The sequence below is a fragment of the Myotis daubentonii genome, chromosome 8, assembly GCF_963259705.1.
Source record: "Myotis daubentonii chromosome 8, mMyoDau2.1, whole genome shotgun sequence".
Classification (NCBI taxonomy): domain Eukaryota; kingdom Metazoa; phylum Chordata; class Mammalia; order Chiroptera; family Vespertilionidae; genus Myotis; species Myotis daubentonii.
Genome location: NC_081847.1, coordinates 20,355,294 through 20,376,937, shown reverse-complemented (window position 1 = coordinate 20,376,937; position 21,644 = coordinate 20,355,294). Strand labels below are relative to the sequence as shown.

Sequence of the window (21,644 nt, the reverse complement as noted above, 5' to 3'; positions counted from 1 at the left end):
GAACAAAAGACGGCCTTGAACTTTGCTCTGACTCCAGAAGGTGGAATGGAAAGAGAAAAGTCACCATAAGCTATGCTCACAGAAGTGCAGCACAAAAAAACGCCCAAGCTATTGTGGCACAGCCAGAAACCATGTGAATTTCATGGAGCCCCGAGTAGCTAGGAACGACAGTCTATTTGCTGTTGTTTATAAACTTGTTTTATATGCCATCATTCTTCTTATGTTCACTAAAAACAAGTCTAGATCACTGAGGCAGGTAAGGGCTAGGTAGGGGGAATCATCACTAGGTCTACTGTTACTTTTAAATTTCTTGGATGATACAATAAACCTTGAAGAGAACTTGATCAAACAGGCTCACCATGATAATCGTTCCCTGGAAGGCAAATTCTTCAGTTGGATAAGAGGGTCAGTCCACCTCATGGGATGACTTCAGAAGCCTGTCATGCCCCACCCAGAGCTCAGCCTCAGTAGTTCCTGGACCCCTTCAAACGTGTAACTCTATGGCTTAACTCAAGTACCTCCTGTGAGCATGGCCACACCCTGAAACTCATCCTTTCTCAGAGCAGCTCAGTATAGAGGATCTCAAAACTCTAAAATGCCCCTCATGGACTACAATCTCCTAGTCCTCAAGGTCTCCATGTTCCCCACTCGCCCCATTCGCTCTCACTGGAATCTGCAGCCTCTGGAAGTTTCCCCAGTCCTTGGCTCACTGGCATCAGGTACACCCCCCCTGGGCAACCATTTCAAACTGGCTGCCACTGGGAATGAGAGTAATACCTAATTTTTATGTGGCAGTTTACAATTCAAAAGGACTCTCTTGGGCCTTCTCTTATTTGAATTTATCTGCAATAGGTCTTATCATGATTCCTCTTAAGGAAGTAGCAAAGGGGACTTTAAGACACCCCCTGACAGCTTGTGGACACACTGTACTGAGCTATTTGTAACATTATACTGTCTTGTCTCAATGGCTCACAGTGGCCAGAGAGTAGCCAACGACCTAGGACTGCCTGTGACTATGCCTCAGCACACACTCAGTGCATTAGCATCCAGTCCCAAGCAAGTAAGCAACTCTATCCTGAAATGCAATACATACCATATAAACCATATGAAGCCGTCCAGTGTCCAGTGTGTGGATGGGCAGTGAGACCATCAGAAAACAAGTTGTCTTGAACCAAAGTTCTACATGTAGCTGGCTCAAAAGACTAAGTTAAAATAAATCAAACAAAACCTAACCATGACTAAAATAGGTATGTGTCTTTTTGCTTCCAACTATCTTGAAAACGTAATGATGCAATACTATCTTCCGTTAATTAATTCCAGGGCTATTTTTTTTTTTTCCAGCAAACTTCATACACTCATCTTGTATTACATACCATCTGTCTATAGTGAATATTTAGTTCTCACCCACAACCTGCTTTCTAACCCTTGCAATACAAGTATCTCCTTAAAAACCAGAAAAACGTTCTGCTAGACCATAGGGGGACAAGGGCTTATGTTTTAAATAAACTGATATTATTAGTTTATAATCTGCTGCTGCCATCTTCTGTGTCAATGAAGCAGCACCTTCACACTCACGAACAAGGTAATTGTGCTTAACAGGAATAATGCTCACTGGTCAATCAGAGGGAACATTTTCTACACAGAGAAGGAAAAGCTTCATTCTGTTACCTCTAAGTGACTCCGCCTCTCAGCAATCACACGTTCATCCTTGTTTCCAAATAGTTTCTTTGGAGGGAATTCAAGGGTAGCAAGCTGAAATACATATTTTACAAGAGATGCATTAATATCACACTTGTGATCTCTGGGCCATTATTAACCTACTAGGGGCCCGGTGCACGAAATTCGTGCACTGGGTGTGGGGGTGGGGGGGAGTGTCCCTCAGCCCAGCCTGCCCCCTCTCACATACTGGGAGCCCTCAGGTGTTGACCCCCATCACCCTCCAATCGCAGGATCGGCCCCTTGCCCAGGCCTGACGCCTCTGGCCTAGGCGTCCGGCCCGAGCAGCGGGAACCTGCAGTGGCAGCGGGGGGTGCCGCCATCGCGTGGGCTCCGCCCCTGCTCCTGCAGGATGCCTCTGACTGAGGCGTCGGCCTGGGCAGCGGGGACCCACAGCTGCAGCAGCCCCGCGATCGTGGGCTCCGCTTTAGGCCCAGGCAAGGGGCCCCTAGCTCCCGGGACTGCCAGCTTCGACCGTGCCCAGCTCCCATCGCTGGCTCCACCCCTACTTCCTGCTATCACTGGCCAGGGCGGCAAAGGCACCTGATTCTCTGATCATAGCTGGGGGGCAGGGCAAAGGCCCCCCAGCTCTTAGCTCCCCGCTGGGTTTCCGATCACTGTCAGTGGCAGGGGGCTTCTTCCTGCTTTCCCTTTCGCCTCCCTGCATTGTGCCTACATATGCAAATTAGCCGCCATCTTGTTGGCAGTTAACTGCCAATCTTAGTTGGCAGTTAATTTGCATATAGCCCTGATTAGCCAATGAAAAGGGTATCGTCGTACGCCAATTACCATTTTTCTCTTTTATTAGTGTAGATCACTTGGAATGTCTATTATGGGGTGAAAAGATGGGAGGCCCTGCCTTGGTTTGCCACTAATCGTCTGTGTGGCCTAAGCAGATCAAGCAAGCTTCCACAGCGGTCAGATGAGAAGGCAGGACCAGGGGGACTCCAAGGAAGGACAGATATAAGTCTCAATATTTTGTCTCAGACAACATTAGATAGTCTCTTTGCCAGATGGTGTTTCACAATTTTTATTTTTAAAATGTACATTTGTTTTTTTCCTTCCATTATACTAGTATTCAATTATTTTTGTGTTGCGATGAGAACTGGGAAACTCAGCTTGCACACTACCTGAACATTTTGTGCAATAGTTCTTGGACCACTGCTAAGGGTTCTTAAACATTCCATGCTGTGTTTTTTTTTCAACTACGACTGCAAATGAAGACTGGCCCTGTGAAAAGGGGACTTCTCTTTGAATCTTTTCGCCTCGCTTCCTAAAGAATAAAGTTGAGAACTTGTTTTAGCTAAGTCTTATAATTTCATAGTTATTTTCCTTATGCTTTTCTTCTTGATGGCATAAAAATCATAATAAAAAGATAAGTTTTATTTTATATTCTGAGACAAGAAAAACTCTATAATCCGGTAAAAATCTGACAAGTCAGTATTGCTTTGGTTGAATGAAGGCCAAGCAACATAACTGTTGGTGTTCATGGAATTCACCATTTCTTTCCTTCCTCACCTTATGAGGTTAAGATAAATTGAGAGTCCAATGAAGCATTATAGAAAAAAAATAACAACTTTTCTCCCACAATATAGATCCAAAATATGCCATAAAATTCCTATTTTATACATATGCAAATCCCCTAGTTGGTTGAAATTTATATTGCCACAGCAAGAGTTAAAACTTAAGAACTAGCATTTATACATACAATACTTCAAAAATTTAGTATTAAAGTAGCATATACATATAGCAAAATGCACGTATCCTACGTAAACAACTTGGTGAATTTTCAACATCTCAATACACTGATGGAGAAACAGAACATACCTAGCACCCCAGGAACCCCTACATGCTCCCTTCCAATGTTTCCTCCCATCCTCTACAAAGGTTGACTGATTTCCAACAGCGTGGTTTAGTTTTACCTATTTTTGAATTTCATGTACATGATGCCATCAAATTAACCTAGTTATTATTTAACAGGAAAGGAGGAAAGGGAAGACCAGAAAAACGCATGCCTAGTAAAGGCCTGAGTGAACTGGGAAGGTGCCTTCCTGTCAATCACACCTGAAAGCTGAAAGCAAGTCAGTGGCCACGGTGGCCATGGACACTGCAAGTTTTCCAAACCTGAATATGTAAACTTCCAAACAACGGAAGCTCTCTCCCTCGTCTCCTTCCTGGGACTCCTGTGGCTGGGAGATGCTCTCTCTTGTGCCACATGGCGTAGGGCCTGCATGCTGAACCACACACACCTGGCTGCAACATGGACAGTAAGGTCTGGGCACTGGCCCATTTCTGGCTCTGCTGAACTCCCAGCTGCACCTTTTCCAGGACTGGCTTAAGGTGCAGGGTTTTTGGAAGCTGAGAAATGTAACTCCACACCAATAAAATCTCCCACATCCCATCCTTCCGTGGGGGCTTCTGAAAATGCTTATTTCAGCAGCACTCCAAGAACCTCTACCTCATTCCAAACTCTTGTCTGTGAAATCAGCCCATTAATTTCTCTGGCATCAGTACCATACAGCATGAACTGCCTACATCGCTCTACCTCATGGGTGTGAGATCCATCCATGTTGTGACGAGTTGCCATAGTTTGCTCATTCTGTGGTTGCATAGTATTCCATCTTGTGAATATTCCACCATTTGTTTGTTCACTCTCTTGTTATTGGGCTTTTGGTCAGTTTCCAGGTTTTAGCCATTAGGAATTGTGCTACTATAAATAATTTCCTTTAAGTCTTCTAATGAACATATACCCTTAGGAGTAAAAGTGCTGGGTCACATGGCATGCACGTGTTTGGTTGTATCTGAAATTATCAAGTGGTTTTCCAAAGCAATTTTACTAAGGGACCGCCCACCAGCAGTGACTGAGAGACCCAGTTGCTCCAGATCCCCCCCTTTACTTGGCACTGTGGTCTTTTTCCTCTTAGCACCTCTGGGGGGACGCGGTGATTTCTATGGTGGTTCCAATTTGCTTTGCTCTAAGGACTAAAGATGTCGAGCATCTTTTCACATGCTCATTGACCAACTACTTGGTCATTTTAGGGAAGTGTCTGTTCAACTCTTGCCCGTTTTTTATTCAGCAATCTGTCTTTTTCTTAAGAGTAATTCTCCCTTTCACTCTGTTCAAAGTATCTTTCATTACATTATAGTCCCCTTTTAATGTTACCTTAAGTCAGGCAGGTGTTTGTTTCCTTCTTACTCTAGGGCTCTTTCTACCAAAGCAGAGAAACCTTGGGCAGTGTGGTTTATAGCGCCTCCTACCCTTTCTCACCAATGCTGCAATTGTGTTCCTGACATTCAACTTTAACACCAGTGGGAGGTAACGTGAAAGACTATGGATCCTGAGGTAAAACAGACCCCGTTTGAATCTTGGATTGACTGCTAACTAGCTAACTACCTTTGTTTCTCTGAGCCTGAGTATTTATTTTCTGCTGAAGAAAAAGGCAGACAATAATACTAAACTTCACCAGGTTTCTGTGAAGATTTAGTTGAAGCAATGCCAAATGGGCCTTAGCTACTAGTATGATTTGTTAGAGATCTGGTAAGAAAGCAGTATGCCACCTTTTCTCACACCCTCTTCCCATCCCTGGACTGGTGATGTGGCTTCAAGGAAGAGTTTTCTGGAACCCTGGACTCACTGGCACAAACACACTCCCCATATGTTGCAGGTTGGAGAAGACAGATACACACCAGAGCTGAACTAGTCTTTGGGCTTCATCCAGACTCAATTTCATCTTGTACAAATGTTCCCTCTGCCCCCAGCCCTCCAATGCAGTGATGCTGAAAGCTTGGCAAGCGAGCTTTCACAGTTGGTTGTTTTGTCATTTTCTTATGTGGCTGGTGAGGTGATGTGGTTTCTGTCGGGGGAAATGTGTAGTCACTCGCATGCTCAATCAGAAATGGCACACTAACAGGACTTCCGGAAGCTGAACTGGGTGGGGACCAAGCATTTAAATATCCTCCTAGTCAGTGGTCCATCCTGAGATGGAGGCTAATATTTTATGCTATTAATATCCCCCTCCCATGTGAAATAACTATTTATAAATTATGTATAATACCGTTGTTCAGATTTTAGGAAGAAAAGGGCAACTTTAGATAACTTTTAGGCACATGATCACAGGACTCCAATATTCAACTATCTAACTTTAGAGGTGAACACAGGTCCAGAGTCAAGTGACTTAGAAAGGTTCAAAGTCACGGATAGGATGGTAGACTCCAGACTAGGAATCAGAACTCTAGGTTTTTTGTAATAATGCTGTAAAAGATGTATACAGTACATGGAAGGGCCCTTTCTAATGGAAGCCCTTAGGATCTAGGATTCAGATAAAAGAAAGTAACCCCTCCTTAAGTGTATGAAACAAACAAATAAACAAAAAATGATGCATCATTGCTAGGCAGTGATCAACAGTTCCAACAAGAGCTATCAATGGAACTTCCCTGAGGACCCGAACCCTACAAAGTGACAGGGTCAGCAATAGCAGTGGGAATGACAGAAAAGGGGATGGGTCTGGAGGCAGGTTCTCAGAAGTCCATTTTGGGACATTTAAGATTAGTTATTCCTATTACCTTATCCCTCTCATAATAAAACTGAAGGGGAATGGTGGATTTCCTTACATGTGGTTGGAGGGCTGGAGGGAGGGAGGAAAAAAATGAGAGCAGAAGTTCTATGTGATTCACGATAGAAACGCACGCTGCTGGGTCCACATCCTATCGGTGGAGGTAGGACACCAACACACTAAAGTAGAAAGGCAAGACCTCAAGGCAACACAGAAAAAGAAATATGGCCTCCTATAAAGTAACTAGTAGCCCGGTGCACAAAAATTTGTGCAATCAGAGGTGGGGTGTCCCTCAGTTATTAAACATTTATTGGCAAAACACTGACCACATTGGTGGTGGTGGTGGTCTTGTCAGAATGTGTTATATTATGCAGATGAAAATCTATTTAAACAGATTTGATGTAGATATTTTCAAAGATGGAAGAATTGTCCCTGTCAACTATTTTAGTTGATTCAAATCTTCACTAATTGTCATCATTGCAAAGTTTTCAGTCCCCATATGGATTGCTGGATATAATAGGTCATGCGCTGTCCCTGTCCTTTGTAGCCTTTGTTACCTTAAGGACTCTAGTTTTCCATTTATATGTTTAAGTACCAACCTTACCGGCTTAAAAATGTAAGCTTTTAACACTGCTCTCTCTGTTCCGTATCCTTCCGATGAAAAGTGGTGTTGGTTGCAGCACAGGAGAAAAATTCAGAAGGGGAATATTGAAGTAATGACTGCAGTAGGAGGAGAGGGAACCTACTTCCCTGGCCACAGGCGCTGACGCCCTGGACCACAGGGCTGGCAGCTTCTCCGGGTGGCTGCAGCCTGGGACATCAAGCGGGTGGCTTGTCTGTCTCTGGGCTGCAGCGAGCCGCAGGCGCTGGCGCCTGGACCAAAGGTGGGCGGCTTCTTCTTCTGGCAGCTTCTTCTTCTTCTGTGCTTCTAGGGAGGGCAGTCAGTTATGTGTATACGTGTGTGCATGCAAACATAAGCATGTACATGTGTGTATGTGGAAATCTGCTGGGCAAGTCAAAACCATGAAGAGTTGCCCCCTATCTCTTGAATCTTCCAGAGATATCCCCCACTTTTTTATTCTATCACTACTGGAGAGTCAGTATTTGCAGCCAGCCAGCCAGTGACTCTCTCAGTGTCTATTTCTGACTTCTTCTTTCCCTGTCTATCTTCCAACCCCTAATCATATTTCCACCTGGATGCATCATTTTTACTCCCAATATGCTATATAGAGAAGGAGTCAGGATGCTGTCTTCCCCTGAACAGTACTCAGTAACAAACCAATTGCATTTTAGTTGGGCAATGCCCCTACCCACCCTTCAGATCCCTTCCACCATGCATTTCTGTTTCCCTTTTTGTTTGTTGGATTGTTCTGCTGCTCTTTCTCCTCACCCCACCACCCTTGGATCATAATATAAAATTCTTTTACCATGTCAAGAAATTATTAAAAATACAGGTACTTTGAAAAAAAAATACAGGTACTTCTCCGAACACTGGCCGGTGGGGGGGGAGGGGGGGGCAGGGAAGAGGTGGCTGCTGGCGGCCGCCTCTTCCCTGCCCCGCCCGGCTTCTTCGATCACTGGCTGGGGGGGGGGGGGGGCGGGCAAAGGTGGCCCCAGTTCTCCGATCTCGGGCTGGGGGCTGCTTTTGCCCTGCCACCCGGCTCTTGCCTGATGCCTGAGTTTCTGATCACCATCAACAGCAGGCGGCTTCTTCCATCCTTCCCCTTTCGCCTCCCAGTATTGCGCCTACGTATGCAAATTAACTGCCATCTTTGTTGGCAGTTAATTTGCATATCGCCCTGATTAGCCAATGGGATGTGTAGTGAAGGTATGGTCAATTACCATGTTTGTCTATTATTAGATAGGATTATATCAGAAACAGCTATCCAACTCTCCTGTTCTGGCAGAATGGAAACCACCTCCATTTCTCCCTTTTAGAGACTCTTAACAGTGCTGTCCTACATTACTATCTATAAGATTGTAGGCTGAACTGAATGAAATTTCCAATTTTGTAAGTTAAAAATGGCTGAATATCAGCAATTTCATCTGGTTAAACCTTGTATAAAACTTTGTCATTTTTAAGCAACCACTATGACAAAGGTACATTTCTACCTGCTTTACCTGCCAAGTGTAAATATTATCATTTGATAGGTCATCAGTTGGTTTATAAATAAGCCAATATTTGTTTAAAAGAGTATTTCTTAGAAAGCACTCAAAAATAATAAAAATTAAAACATCTTAAATTAAAGATATATATGACATTGAAATAGTTGGGAGTTGGGAATGCACAAGAAGCCATTTAGGGACTAATAGTTATTGACATAGAACGTGTAGTCACGCTAGGCCATCAGAATCAGTCCATCATCCAGAAAGAAAAGACCGCCACAGTCTTGACCTGGAATAGAGAAAAGAGGGCAGGAGCTGCTGCTCCCTTCTTGGAATAGTAATATTATAAAGATTCTCAGGAGAGTTTGGAAACCTGATGGAGAAAAGAGGCCTGAACTTTTTCTCTCCACAGTGCAAAGCAACTGCTTCATTTATTTTAAAACAGACAGCAAAGCAATCCTCTGTAAGTTTCATTTCTAGATTGTGAATAATTTAAACTGTCAAACTATTTTAAAAAATGGACAATTTACCAAGGTTGGAAGAACTACTGGTCAGGACAAATAATGTGCCTGGAAAGTAAAAAACAAAACAAAACAAAACAAAAAAATCCCTCTTCCATTTTGCTTAAAGTGTTCCTGTCTGAAAAGCACTATTTCCAACAAATTAAGAATACAAGAGGCGCACAGAGAGGGTGATTCAGAACTGTCCCTGACTTCTCCACGCAGGCCCTACTTACATCAACATCTTTTGTTTATTTGTTTGGTTGCTTTCTCTCAAGTTAAACAGAAATTTGAAAATCAAGCATATTACCTGGTTATTTTCATTTGTTCTCAAGTTCTTTCTATTAACAAATTTTCACTTTTGTGGCCTCATTTTTTAATCTAGCAGATGGTGGAGATTGGATTTCCATGAGAAGTATTGTCAGGACAGTAAATCGAAATCTGTGGGTGGAAAATAGACTCCTCTTTGATTTCCTTTGTAACCTCTGACAAAGGAGATACAGTGCCCTACATTTCTAAAAATTAATGTTCCTGAAGTTCTATATTCCTCACAATAAGTAAATCCTAAAGGGACTGAGGTAAATATTTCTGATTCACATAAAAGTTATCAAGATACTTGGATTCAGTAATGAGAGAAAAATAATTTTCTTTCTTTCAATGACATTTCATTTTCATAAAGAGCAAGTGCCATATTTCCCAACTTTTGTGGAGAGAATCCCATGTTGAAAAGTGTGATTGCAACAAAATAATCTTCCTCCAAACTGTAAAAACTTGATGGAAGAGCTCTGGTTAAAGACGGTGGAGCTTTCTTTGCTCCCTTCATCTCCTTCAAAAGCACCAAAACAACACAAGAGATGAAAAGCAAAGGAAACACTGTCTCCAATCCGGGAAACTGCCAGGTCGTGCCCAGGGAAGCAGCGAAGAGAGGGACGAGATGGAGGGCTTCTGAGAGCCTCACCCTTCTCACCTCTAGACCACAGCACTATGAGCTGTTCACCACATTCAGCATGCAAACTCTCAGATTTTCCACTAAGCTGTAATTAAAGAGACTAAATCTGGGGACAAGGATAATGCAGGGGACACCTGAGCCAAGAGAGAGGCAGGAGGAAGGAGGGTGTAGGAGGAAGAACCCAGAGAAGTTCAGAGTGTTGGAGGGAGAAAAGGCCAAAGGGTGAGTATTTGCCTTTATGGTAATAGCCAGTGGTCGGTCCTACAGCCCTTCCAACCACCAAAAAATAAGAGAGAATGTGTCTTAAAATGAAGAAAAAAGATGGGTGGAAAAATTTCAGAAAAATTCTGGCAAAAGTCGAGGCATGTAGCAGCTTGCTAACTTTCTCCACCCCAGTATCTATCCTGTCCTTGACCCCATGATACACTGGTGTTTTCTCCCAGTAATTAGTCCACTTCACTTAAAGATGAAAAATAATTAGAAGCAACCAAAGCTGGAACTTGAGTAAAAAGGGTGGAGTGAGGAGAGTTGAATGAAACATAAGTAAAAGGCAGGAAAAGAACATACACCACAAGGATTGGTCAAAGACAGCCAGAAATAATTCAGACAAAAAATTATTCAGTCTTATAGGAACCACAAAAAACATCTCTAAAAAGGAGCCAAGAGAAAAAAGTGATGCACAGGTTGAAAGAAGAGAGCGCCAGGGGAAAAGGGGTAGGAAAGTAAGTTAATGCTTAGAGAAATGGCTGACTCTAGGACTGGGACAAGGAACATCCTATATAATAAAAGCATAATATGCAAATCAACTGAACGGTGGAACGAACAGTTGCCATGACGCACACTGACCACCAGGGGGCACTCAGCTATAAGCTCAGCTGATTGCTGGCGAGCGCAGCGGTGGTGGCAGGGACCCCGGACTGTGAGAGGCATGTCTGACTGCCGGCTTAGGCTGGGGGATCGGGCCTAAGCCAGCAAGTGGACATCCCCTCGAGGGGTCCTGGACTGCGAGAGGACACAGGCCAGGCTGAGGGACACCCCCACCCCAGTGCACGAATCTTGTGCACTGGGCCTCTAGTATAAAATAAGCTGAAGCATCTGTGGTGCCGGCAATAAGAGGGGCTCAAACCAAAAGCTCTTGGGAGTGTTAGAAGGAACACATATGACAACTGAAAGAGTTCCTAATGGCCAAGCTGTAACAGTTAAAAAGAATAATAATAATGGCTTATAACCCAAAACATAATGATTGGATAAACAACTGAATAAATAAATGGGGAAAAACAGACAAGCCTCCCATGTAGAAAAATTCCAAAATATTTATGACACTTCACTCTCAAGGAAGTAGAACATATCTCCCCAATTACTAAAATGTGTGCTGTGCACAGTGACTTCCTCCAAAGAGCACAGTATAGAAAGGGGGGAAACCGAGTACATCTCCAGGGGAGAAAGCTGAGCCAGGTGATCAAGGTCAGTGTAGATAGTGTTAAGTTGTACTGAGATGACAGCACATATATCCTTTATGTGATGTGATGAGAATGGCACTTTATTTACCTCTCTGGTTTTTAGATTAGATTATAGCTCTAATCTAACCCTGATGAAAACGACAGACAAGTCCCAATCAGGGACATTCCATAAAACATCTGACCAGCCCTTCTCAAAACTGTCAAAGTCATCAAAAACAAGGAAAGCATCAGAAACTGTCCCAGGCAAGAGGAGCTTAAGGAGACATAATGACTAAATGTAATGTGGTGTCCTAGGTGGGATCCTAAAAAATATCCTATATAATGAAAGGGTAATATGCAAATTGACCCTAACAGCAGAACGACTGGGAATGACTGGTCACTATGACACACACTGACCACCAGGGGGCAGACACTCAATGCAGGAGATGCCCCCTGGTGGTCAGTGCGCTCCCACAGGGGGAGCTCTGCTCAGCCACAAGTCAGGCTGACGGCTGCCAGCACAGCAGTAGTGGCGGGAGCCTCTCCTGCCTCCTCAGCAGCGCTAAGGATGTCCGAATGCAGCTTAGACCTGCTCCCCGCTGGTAAATGGACATCCCCTGAGGGCTCCTGGGATGCCAGAGGGTTGTCTGACTGCCAGCTTAGGCCCGATCCCCCGGGGAGCCTGCCTAAGCCAGTAGGTGGACATCCCCTGACGGGTCCCAGACTGGGAGAGGGCACAGGCCGGGCTGAGGGACCCCCTGAGTGCACAAATTTTTGTGTACCGGGCCTCTTGTAGTTAATAATATAGTTAAAAATATACTTAATCCCTTCACCTTTTGCACCTAGCCCACCAACCCCCTTGCCCTCTGGCGAAGTTAATAATAATGTTATCAATATCAGTTCTCAGTAATGTAGCAATCATTGTGACAAATGTACTATACTAATGTCAGTTGTTAACAATAGGGGAAACTGCGTATGGGGTATAAGAAAACTCACTGAGCGAACTTCACATTTTTTTTCTGTAAATTTATAACTATTCAAAGAGAACTTCTGGTGTCTGATCTGATATTTAAGGAGCTTAGAAGCCATTATTCCTGTCATGACAAAAGAAAAAAGAAAAAAAAAAGCGCTGAACAAACTAAAAATCAACAACTCTTCCTAGCTCATCAGAGAATTGAGGCCACGAGGCAAACTACTGTCCCAGAATCGGAGAGGCAGACAGGCAGAGACAGAAAATCACAGCTCAGCGGCCTAGAAGCCCCAGTTGGAGCCAGTATTGGTAGAAAGACTTTAAACTGTTAATGGGTGAATTGCTGGAGGCTCAGTGCAGAGTAGTATGAGAGGGAAGAGCTGGGGGGAGGGGAGCCTTGGAGGGGTGGTCTCCAGGCTTTCATGAGTTTCACCTCCAGGAGTCCCATCAGATTCTGACAGTGAAGATGGGAGGAAAATCCCCTCAGGTCTGGCAGGAGAAGAATGTAGCCATTTGAAAATACACCCAGAATTCTGTTTTCCTTAACAAGGCCTGCCCTTAAGGGAAACTCTTTTATCCAAAATCTAACCACCTTTGTTTATCAAAGCCTAACTGAGCCAGGGGAAGTTCACTGCCCCACTCAGGCTCAGGAAAAGACTGAGATACTATCACAGGCCTATGGAGCACCTCTCCGCCCGCACACCTCCCCACCGTATCACTAGGGCTCCTGTAAAACAACAGCGGTTACAGCTTAAAGGATAGCAAGCCTCAGACTCTATTGAAGAAATCTCTAGGAAACAGACTCACAGACACAGAGAACAGACCGATGGTCGCCAGAAGGGAAGGGGGGTGGTGGGCTAGGTGCAAAAGGTGAAGGGATTAAGAAGTACAAATCGGCAGTTAGAAAATCACCATGGGGATGTACAGTGCAGCATAGGAAATATAGTCAATAACATTGCAATAACTATGCACGGTGCCAGGTGGGTACTGGAAATATCGGGGGGAGCACTTTGTAAAGTATATGATTGTGTAATCACTATACTGTGCACCTGAAATTAATACAAAATAATACTGAATGTAAACTGTAATTAAAAAATTAAAATGTAAAAAAGCAGTCTCTAGAAAAACCCAAAACATTAGAGGAAACCAAAACAAGGGCACTAGAGGAAATTTCAGCCTCTGACACCATACCTACAGCAAACGGCACACACATCCATATCCTAGTAGTTAGAATACCTCAATTCCTTTCCCCCACTACCTCATGTCCAGCTTCTAGCATAAATCACAAGGCATGGTGAAAAACACAATAATACTATCTGAAACTATTCTAAAACAAACAAAATTGATTGAAAAAAGAAAAATTAGTTAGCTACCACCACACTCTCCATCCCTGCCCTGCCACTCCCCTCAACTTGCTAAAAACACCACGAAGAAACAAAAACAGTATTGGAACACACGTAGAATGAACACAAGAACACAGATTACATGTAGTATGTAGTGTAGAGAAATTAACAATGCAAAATGAAATGTGCGTAGGGAAAGAAAATATGACACTAAAAGACATTAATATCTAACCACAGTGTCTTTTGAGTATGCAGGACACAGACAGACCTTCTCAAGCAGGTAAAACCATCAAGGTACATTTTTCAAAAACATCCTGGAGGACCAAAACCAACCAAGAGGCAGCACAATATAAAGATCTCGAGGGGAAGAAACCATGGTAACGTAAATACTGCCTCTATTTAAACCCACAACTAAAATGGAATTATGTCTAAAAGAATGTGAATGTTATATATCTCGACAATATCAAAATAATAATATAAAATAATAATATCATTTTAAAAATGTGGGATATGGGAGTAAGTAAAGTGTGCTAATGTTATCTCTGTTAAGAGAGTCAATTGGGCATTTATTAAAACACAACTGATAATTTGTAAAATGAAAACTAGCTACTAACATTAATGTTTTATAATCTTTTTTTCATATATTTTAGAGATCTTGATATAGATTGTGGTGAAGAAACATTTAATTTGAAGTTCAGCAATTTCTTTAGTTTTACTGTATTTTCTTCCACTTCTGTTATGTTCAAGTAAAATTAAATACGTTTGTAATGGAAAATGGTGTATCTAGAATGAACACCATATTATAAAGCAGTTTCGTTCTTTCTATTCTTTTTCTTATAATTTTTTTATCAATCCACATATCTATCCTTTTATCTGTGCCTATTCACTTAAGAACTTACAATAATGTCCATTAAATGGTAACATCGATTGTATTAGAGAACAATTTGGGGTAATCTGTTGCTTTCTTCTTGAATTATGTGTAATTTTTATAAATGAGCATGTTCCATTTTTATAGAAATAATCAAAAGTGATTGCTCTTTTACAAATCTAATAAAACAGTAAAATTAATACCATGTCTTTTCATTTTGTTTTACTTACTTAAAAATATGTATATTTTATTGATTTCAGAGAGGAGGAAGAGAAAGAGAGATCTAGAAACATCAAGGATGAGAGAGAATCATTTATCGGCTGCCTCCTACATGCCCCCTACTGGGGATCGAGCCCACAACCCAGGCATGTACCCTGACTGGGAATGGAACCATGACATCCTGGTTCATGGGTCTACGCTCAACCACTGAGCAACACTGGCTGGGCGATGTCTTTTTATTTTAATCTTGTTCAAGATTATATAACCATCTCTTTGATGAGCTGAGACTTGAAATGTGAACACATTTCAGCTCAGCAAAGAGATGGTTGTATAATCTTGAACAAGGAGTACAACCTTTCTAGTTTTGTCATTTGTTAAAATGGGGGACTTGAACTAAGATGTTTAAGCTTCGTTTCAGCTCTGAAATTCTGTAACTCAGGTACTGATGGCTAAACTCTCTCTATACTGAGTCAGAAGTAGCACTTTAGATACCATGAAGATATTTTATGTATGATCTCAGCTATATTGCTTTTGAGGAATGTACCTTATTTCCTGTAAAATCTTTATAGCATTCTTATTTGAAGCAAGGCAAAGATGTGTAGATGGAAACTAGAGCCCAGTATAATAATAAAACATTAACTTTCAAGAGGTTGTCGAATAGAAAAAGGACAGACACAAATGGGAATGCACTATGAGAAAACCCTTAAAATGATACCTTTTCCTGCTGCTGCTATTATCTTTGCAGCAGGAGTGAGAAATGATGCAAAGATAGTTGAGCTCTTATGGGAAAATTGTACATTAAAATTAAAAATGATGACTGAGGTCAAATAATTTGGATATTTGTGGGAGACGCGATAGGCCTAGCGAACACTGGGGAAAAAATTTAATAATGGCCCTATGGTCTACTTTGTATAATTTTGAAATTTGATTATGCAGAATGAAACACAGGAAACAAATAAGGATTAAAATAGCACTTTCTTTGGGGCCTAGAGAAACATAATGTCAAGCTTATTCTGCAAATCAGTAAATAAAACACATTCTAAAAACGAAAGAAGTAAAATAAAAGTCTTTAGAAAAATATAATCAATAATTTTGGGGCTACTGATTTCCAATGAAATTTTTCTTTCTCCTTTTCAGTGCCTGTGAAGTCTAAAAACCCCAGTTATTAACTTTGAGCATTCAACCAACAAGCCTCTAATTTTTAAGTTGATCTACATGAAGAATTATCAATAGAGTCAGATAAGAGAATAAGTAGTTGCTTACTAGTATAACTAGCATAGGCATTTTACAGACCCATTTGTGAATCTCGGCTTTGGGAAAATGAAAGTATTGAGTATCCATCCATTCATCCATCAAGTTAGCTAGCTTTATGCATATTAGAAGTACAGTCAGCATTCTCTGCTGCTTTGCAATATTTCTTAATGATCTTAATGATCTCAGAGTGAAATTTCTATCTACAAGTTGGTTTTTCCTTTCCTGATTCCCACTGAACTGATGCAGCCAAATTATCTTTTAAGAACCATCACACTTAAATCCTGACTTCAAAGTTGATTACTTTATAAGATAGGTCAGCCAGTCTGCTGCCATCAAGAAGATAAACTAAATGTATTGGAAATGGTTGCTCCTATTATCAGCCTTTCTCGCTTGGCCAAGTTCACTTTTTAGGTTAGACAGACCCCATAGTAAGTCCAGGTGGTCTCAGAGGCAATAGACAGCACAGGTTTGGATAAATGGCATTGTTATTCCTTTGGATATAAATAATGACAGCCCTCATATAGAAAAGAAATTAAAGTGAGCAATAAAAAGTCTTGCCTATTATTTATGACTGTATAACAATTAAACAACTAAAACTGGATTATAAATTACTGAAAGAAAACTGAGAACAACTAATAAAGTATGGAACCCTCACTAATAAAAACATTTAACTTCTGTAATCACCTGATACAAGTGAACTTTATTGTTATTCCTCATTTACTAGGTATTTGTGTTACTCATGTAATTCTTCACTACCTAATTAGTACCCAGTTTTTAAAGATTGGAAGGAAAAATCCTATATGGTACTCTAATTGGTCAAAGCCGCGCTAACCTGTCTTTTGCAAGTAGATGCACCTACATGATAATTGGCAACTTCTGAAACATCCACACTGTGCAGGTTTGTGGTTGTAAATTTCAGCCACTCCAGCTTTTGAGGAATGCAAATAATAAAAACTCATCAAAGGGCTGCCATAATTCTCACAGCTGACTGGATGGAAGCATTTCTAACTCCTCAAAATTAATAGCAGCTCCCAAGGCCTTATAAGAACAGCTGTCACTGAGAAATACACTCACAAACAAATAGGCAATTCGCCTCCAAGTTTGATTTGTTAGAGGCATGAAGCAGCAACTCTTCAGGACAACCTTGGTGGATTATTAAAGGAGCAACGAGCTACCTGTCCACCTCTGATATGGTAACTTGAGCATGCTACACAATATTTATGGACACCTGCTGCGTGCCTAGCCCAGAGCTGGGCACACACTGACTCTCATTAAATAGTATCTGCTGAATGAGGGAGCAGAGCGGAATTCTTTGCTGGTGGTCCACGCGGAGCAGCCAGCAATTTATGACAAGGACACACGACCAACGGAAGCTGCTGTCCTGTTGCCACTGAAGTGTTAGAACTTGGAGTCATCCTAGGTATAAAACCACAGTTGGAATTGCAGTTAGGACTGCACTGACTTCATTATACTCAGTATAATAGTTGTCATGTCTCCACATAAAATCTCCCTCCTCCCAAAACCAGTGTTGATTTTATTTAGGCATGAGCCAGGGAAGACAGATTAGAGGATTTTCATATATGTCACAACGATATTTGAAAGTGACATTTCAGATCTGTGAGAATTAACATTGCATTTTTAAAGAATAAAAGCAGCTGAATTAATTCAAATGCGTGTATTTCCATCTTTTACTATGATGTTAACTGTCTCAGAGACGGAGATATCACAGGAACCTGTCATTGTCATGACATTCAAAAGAAGGAACCCCATTTCTAGTTACCATCCATGGGGTCTCACTATTCAGCAGATTGTTACAGGGAGTATTTCCTCCTCTTTGGTCTCATTTGGAGCACTCTGAGGACTAACCCTTCCTGAATGAAGTCGTGGAAAGGAATCTGGAGACATGAACCTTGTATATGCCCCAAGTCTTGATGTAACTGAACAAAACTCTCTCTGTGTATATGATTTCTCATGTCTAAAAGGAAAAACTGGACTGCCCACCTTTAAGTACTTACATTTCATACTGTGCCAATGGTCCCAGACCACTGCTATTGAAGCTTCCTTGCTGGCTGCAGAGGAAAGTCTGATACAGTCTGTTTCACAGTCTTTGGTGATCCAAGAGATAATCGAAGTGTTTCCATTGTCTAGGTTTAAACTAGCCTGTCATTAATTCTGACAAGGTTATTTGTCACTGGAAATCACCTGTAGGCTTGGTGACACATAATAATGAAAAATTATCTGATGCTCCCAAGGTGGATGCAAATGAAATGAAAGGCAGTGTCTTCACCAGTGGTCCAGAGAGCATCGTTTTGAGGATGCTTTTGCTCCATGCTCTTGGGCCCCACATCAGCTGTGCTAAATCGGGATTTCCTAGTTTAGGGCCTGGGTCCACATATCTTGGAAAAGCTTCCCAGCTAATTCTGATGCATTTTGAGCTGCCACCCTCCCTTAGAAACAGTGATTTAAATACTGCTTATCTATCAAGTGGAGAGAACGGTGTGACACAAATCAGTGAGATAGCTCGGCCTCTGATAACGAACCAGGTCGGGAAGCTGGCAGCAACCTAGTTTTGCCTACATAGTTGTTTGCTATTTAAAAATTCAAGCAGGCCAAGGGCTTGATGCGGCGGAATTTATCTAAGGCTTACTGCATGTTCCCTGTGGCTATGGTTGGTAGCGTTATAATTTGGGTGGTGAGTAGATTTGCAATTTTTATATTAAATTTGGAATGCTGTTTACAAAACTGTTTCGAAAGCATTTCAGTGATGGATGGCATATAGCTGTCCAAGACAAACACAAGGCCAGTGGCCAGTTTCTTTTCTTCCTCTTTTCTGGTGCTGCTTTGGGGAAATTACTTGGAAAATAAAGAAGATGAGAAATGGTTCTATCAGCACGATCTGAAAGTCTCATATACAAATTCAATAACCTCTTGCCTAATCGTTTCCTTCAGTCTCACTGGTATTTACTGGGCACCCGGACATGCCAGATGGGAGAGGGAAGAGTTGCTCTCACACAGCCATCTTTCATGTTTCACCTGAAGGCTTTGGAAATATTTTCCCCTCAACTGTGCAGGAGGAAGCCCCCCGGGGATGGGCTGATGGAGGCTGATTCTATTTGAAATTCGGGGGCTCTAATGACACCATAACTAAGTTATGATACAGATAGGCAAGATGGCCTGTCCCACTAACTTATGCTCTCACTACACAGAGCCATTAAAAGTTCCTTAGCATTTATTTTGTTTGAACATTATAATACATAAAATATCTCATTTTCATGGTTCATCCTTTTGACTGTAGGCAGACCAACACAACAAACCTACTTCAGAATCACTCTCAGCCAAGATTACAAAAGGGTCCTCAGTAATGGACTCCAGTGCTTATCTGCGTTCACTGGGAGACGTGTCCCAGAGAGGTAAGGAGCCTATTAGGCTCTCGCTCTCGAGGGAGGACTCCTTGTTAAAAGTACTAAAACAAATTCCTCTAAAAATCATAGAGGTTGGCATCTCTGAACCTCTCAAGAACCCTCTGGTATCCCAGCCCCATGTCCTCCTACTTTATTAAATACATCACAGCCTACTAGACACTTGCTCAAAAGGGGAGGAGGGAGGAGGGAACACTAGGTCTTCACTATGCATTCCAGTGGTTGAAGGGAATGTGGTTTTAAAGTGTTTATTTTCAGCTCCTTGAAGAGCTATGTTTTTGTCTTGATGGACTCTATGATGTGGACTTCATAGACACTAAACGTGAATAGTAACTCTGCCTCTCCCATCGAGAGAAGAGGACACTTAGGGAGGCTTTGTACCTGAGCACATACCTTTACTGATATTTAAAAGCATTACACTGATTTTAACAGAGTAAAACAATGACATAGTTTCTATACAGATAAAGAGTACTGTGGAAACAATTTGCTTGAGAAAATTTCAGACATGCTCTCTAGCAGATGCTGTGTACTACTTCATAGTGCTTTCAATAATATACTTTATCTGAGTCTCTCAAAATGTTTACAAACTAGCTGTGGTACTGTCATTTTATAGATGTGGAATTTGAAACACAGGGTTTAACATGATTAAGATTCTATACAAAGTCAATGAAGGGGAACAGAGAAAAAAAAGACTTGGACTGATTATTTTGCACAATACATGTCAGTCTACCAAGAAGACAAATTAATTCAAAACTAAAGGTAAACCTATTTAGAATTCAGAAGAAACTGCTAAAAATAAGGGCAATCATAATTGATGAATACCTAATAACCAGATTACTCATCTTAATTGCCAATAAATGCTTAGCTAGTAAGACTATGTATGTGAAGTTAGGCTACACAAAAGAGAAATCAACTTTAAGAAAAAATATATACCTGATAATCAACTTGATATATAAGCTTCACCTTGAAAATGTTAAATGGTCATTGTTATTGTCTCACTGAAATAAGATTTACCTAGATCTAGAGTTAGATGCTACTGCAGTTTTAGATATTTCCCCCTCATTTTTATTTTTTATATTATTGTTTGTTTAGGAATAAAAAATAGAATCAAACTTCCTGGGATTCTACACTAGCTTCTGCTCACCAGTTGTGTGACACAAGACAAGTCTGTTCCCATATGAATTTAAGATATATGAGAAGGCATTTTTGCTCTTGTCCACTTCTGTATTACTAGAATCTAAAAAATATGCCCCATAGAATGGCACTGAAAACTGATATGAAATACATTACTAATTAATAACATATGTATAGTGTGTGTGTGTGTGTGTGTGTGTGTGTGTGTGTAATTTATTCCTGGTAAACTTTTTGGTGTTTTGTTTCAAGCAAATTATTTTTCCTATTGATTTGGGAACTTTGAATGTTGATATGACTATTTATACACTGTTAAAGTACTGAGGTCGTAGCTTATAACCAAGCAGTTAAGGAACTGCAAAACTCACTTTAAAAACAAGTTGCTCTGTACATTCAATATGTACACAATACTCTCACTTTTTATTGTCCATATAAACTTTGGACATGAACAGAAAATTGCAGAACAAACTTAACAACTTGACTTTGAAGCAGTTACTTCTGGAACTAAAGCCTCTTGGAAACACAACTATAACTCATAGCTGAAGCTTCTTCAATTTTATTTATTTAAGTGTAAATTAAATTTTAAAAATGTTTTTATTGACTTTAGAGCGAGGAATAGAGAGAGAGAAACATTGATGAGAAACATCAATCGACTCCTGCATGCCCCCTTTCGGGGATCGAACTTGAAACCTGAGCATGTGCCCTGACTGGGAATCCAACCAGCAACCTTTTGGTGCACAGGAAGACACTCAACCATCTGAGCCACACCGGCTGGGCACTTCAATTTTAAATAGAATACTATTTTGATAGCTCAGCAACAGAATTCAGATATGGCTTAAACTTACTGGGACTCAATATTTTCTACACATCAAGGAATCACTTTACTTACAAAAAGTAATTCTCTTTATACTGTATATCAGATAAGAAAGAGTGGAAGGCATGGAAAAGTTAAGGAAATACTTAGGGAAAATAGCCTAATTAGGCAGTGTCTATTGATTGATTTGCAGTCAGTTTAACCCCAGATTACCAAAGAGCTGTGCTTATAAGGTTTTCTTTAGTTGAAGGGAAATAATAATAATACATTCATTTAGAGGATATGCATTAATTTTAAGAATTTTTTTTTGTTGTTTAAAAGTATTTTAAAAACTAATCTTTGTAAAAAAAAAATCACTAATGT

The 21,644-nt window shown here is 41.1% G+C and overlaps 1 protein-coding gene across 2 annotated transcripts in view; it reads right to left on the bottom strand.

Annotated features, from left to right (window-relative positions):
* The window catches only part of KIF16B (kinesin family member 16B), a 287,436-nt gene that overhangs the window by 30,351 nt on the left and 235,441 nt on the right, over positions 1-21,644 (bottom strand). Inside the window, exon 25 of one of the 2 annotated variants that reach the window (XM_059705490.1) lies at positions 1,669-1,752. The exons of the other annotated variant lie outside the window; for it this stretch is intronic. Within the exon in view, the coding sequence (XP_059561473.1) occupies positions 1,669-1,752 (84 nt within the window). The remainder of the gene's footprint in view (positions 1-1,668; positions 1,753-21,644) is intronic. 2 annotated transcript variants of the gene reach the window in all.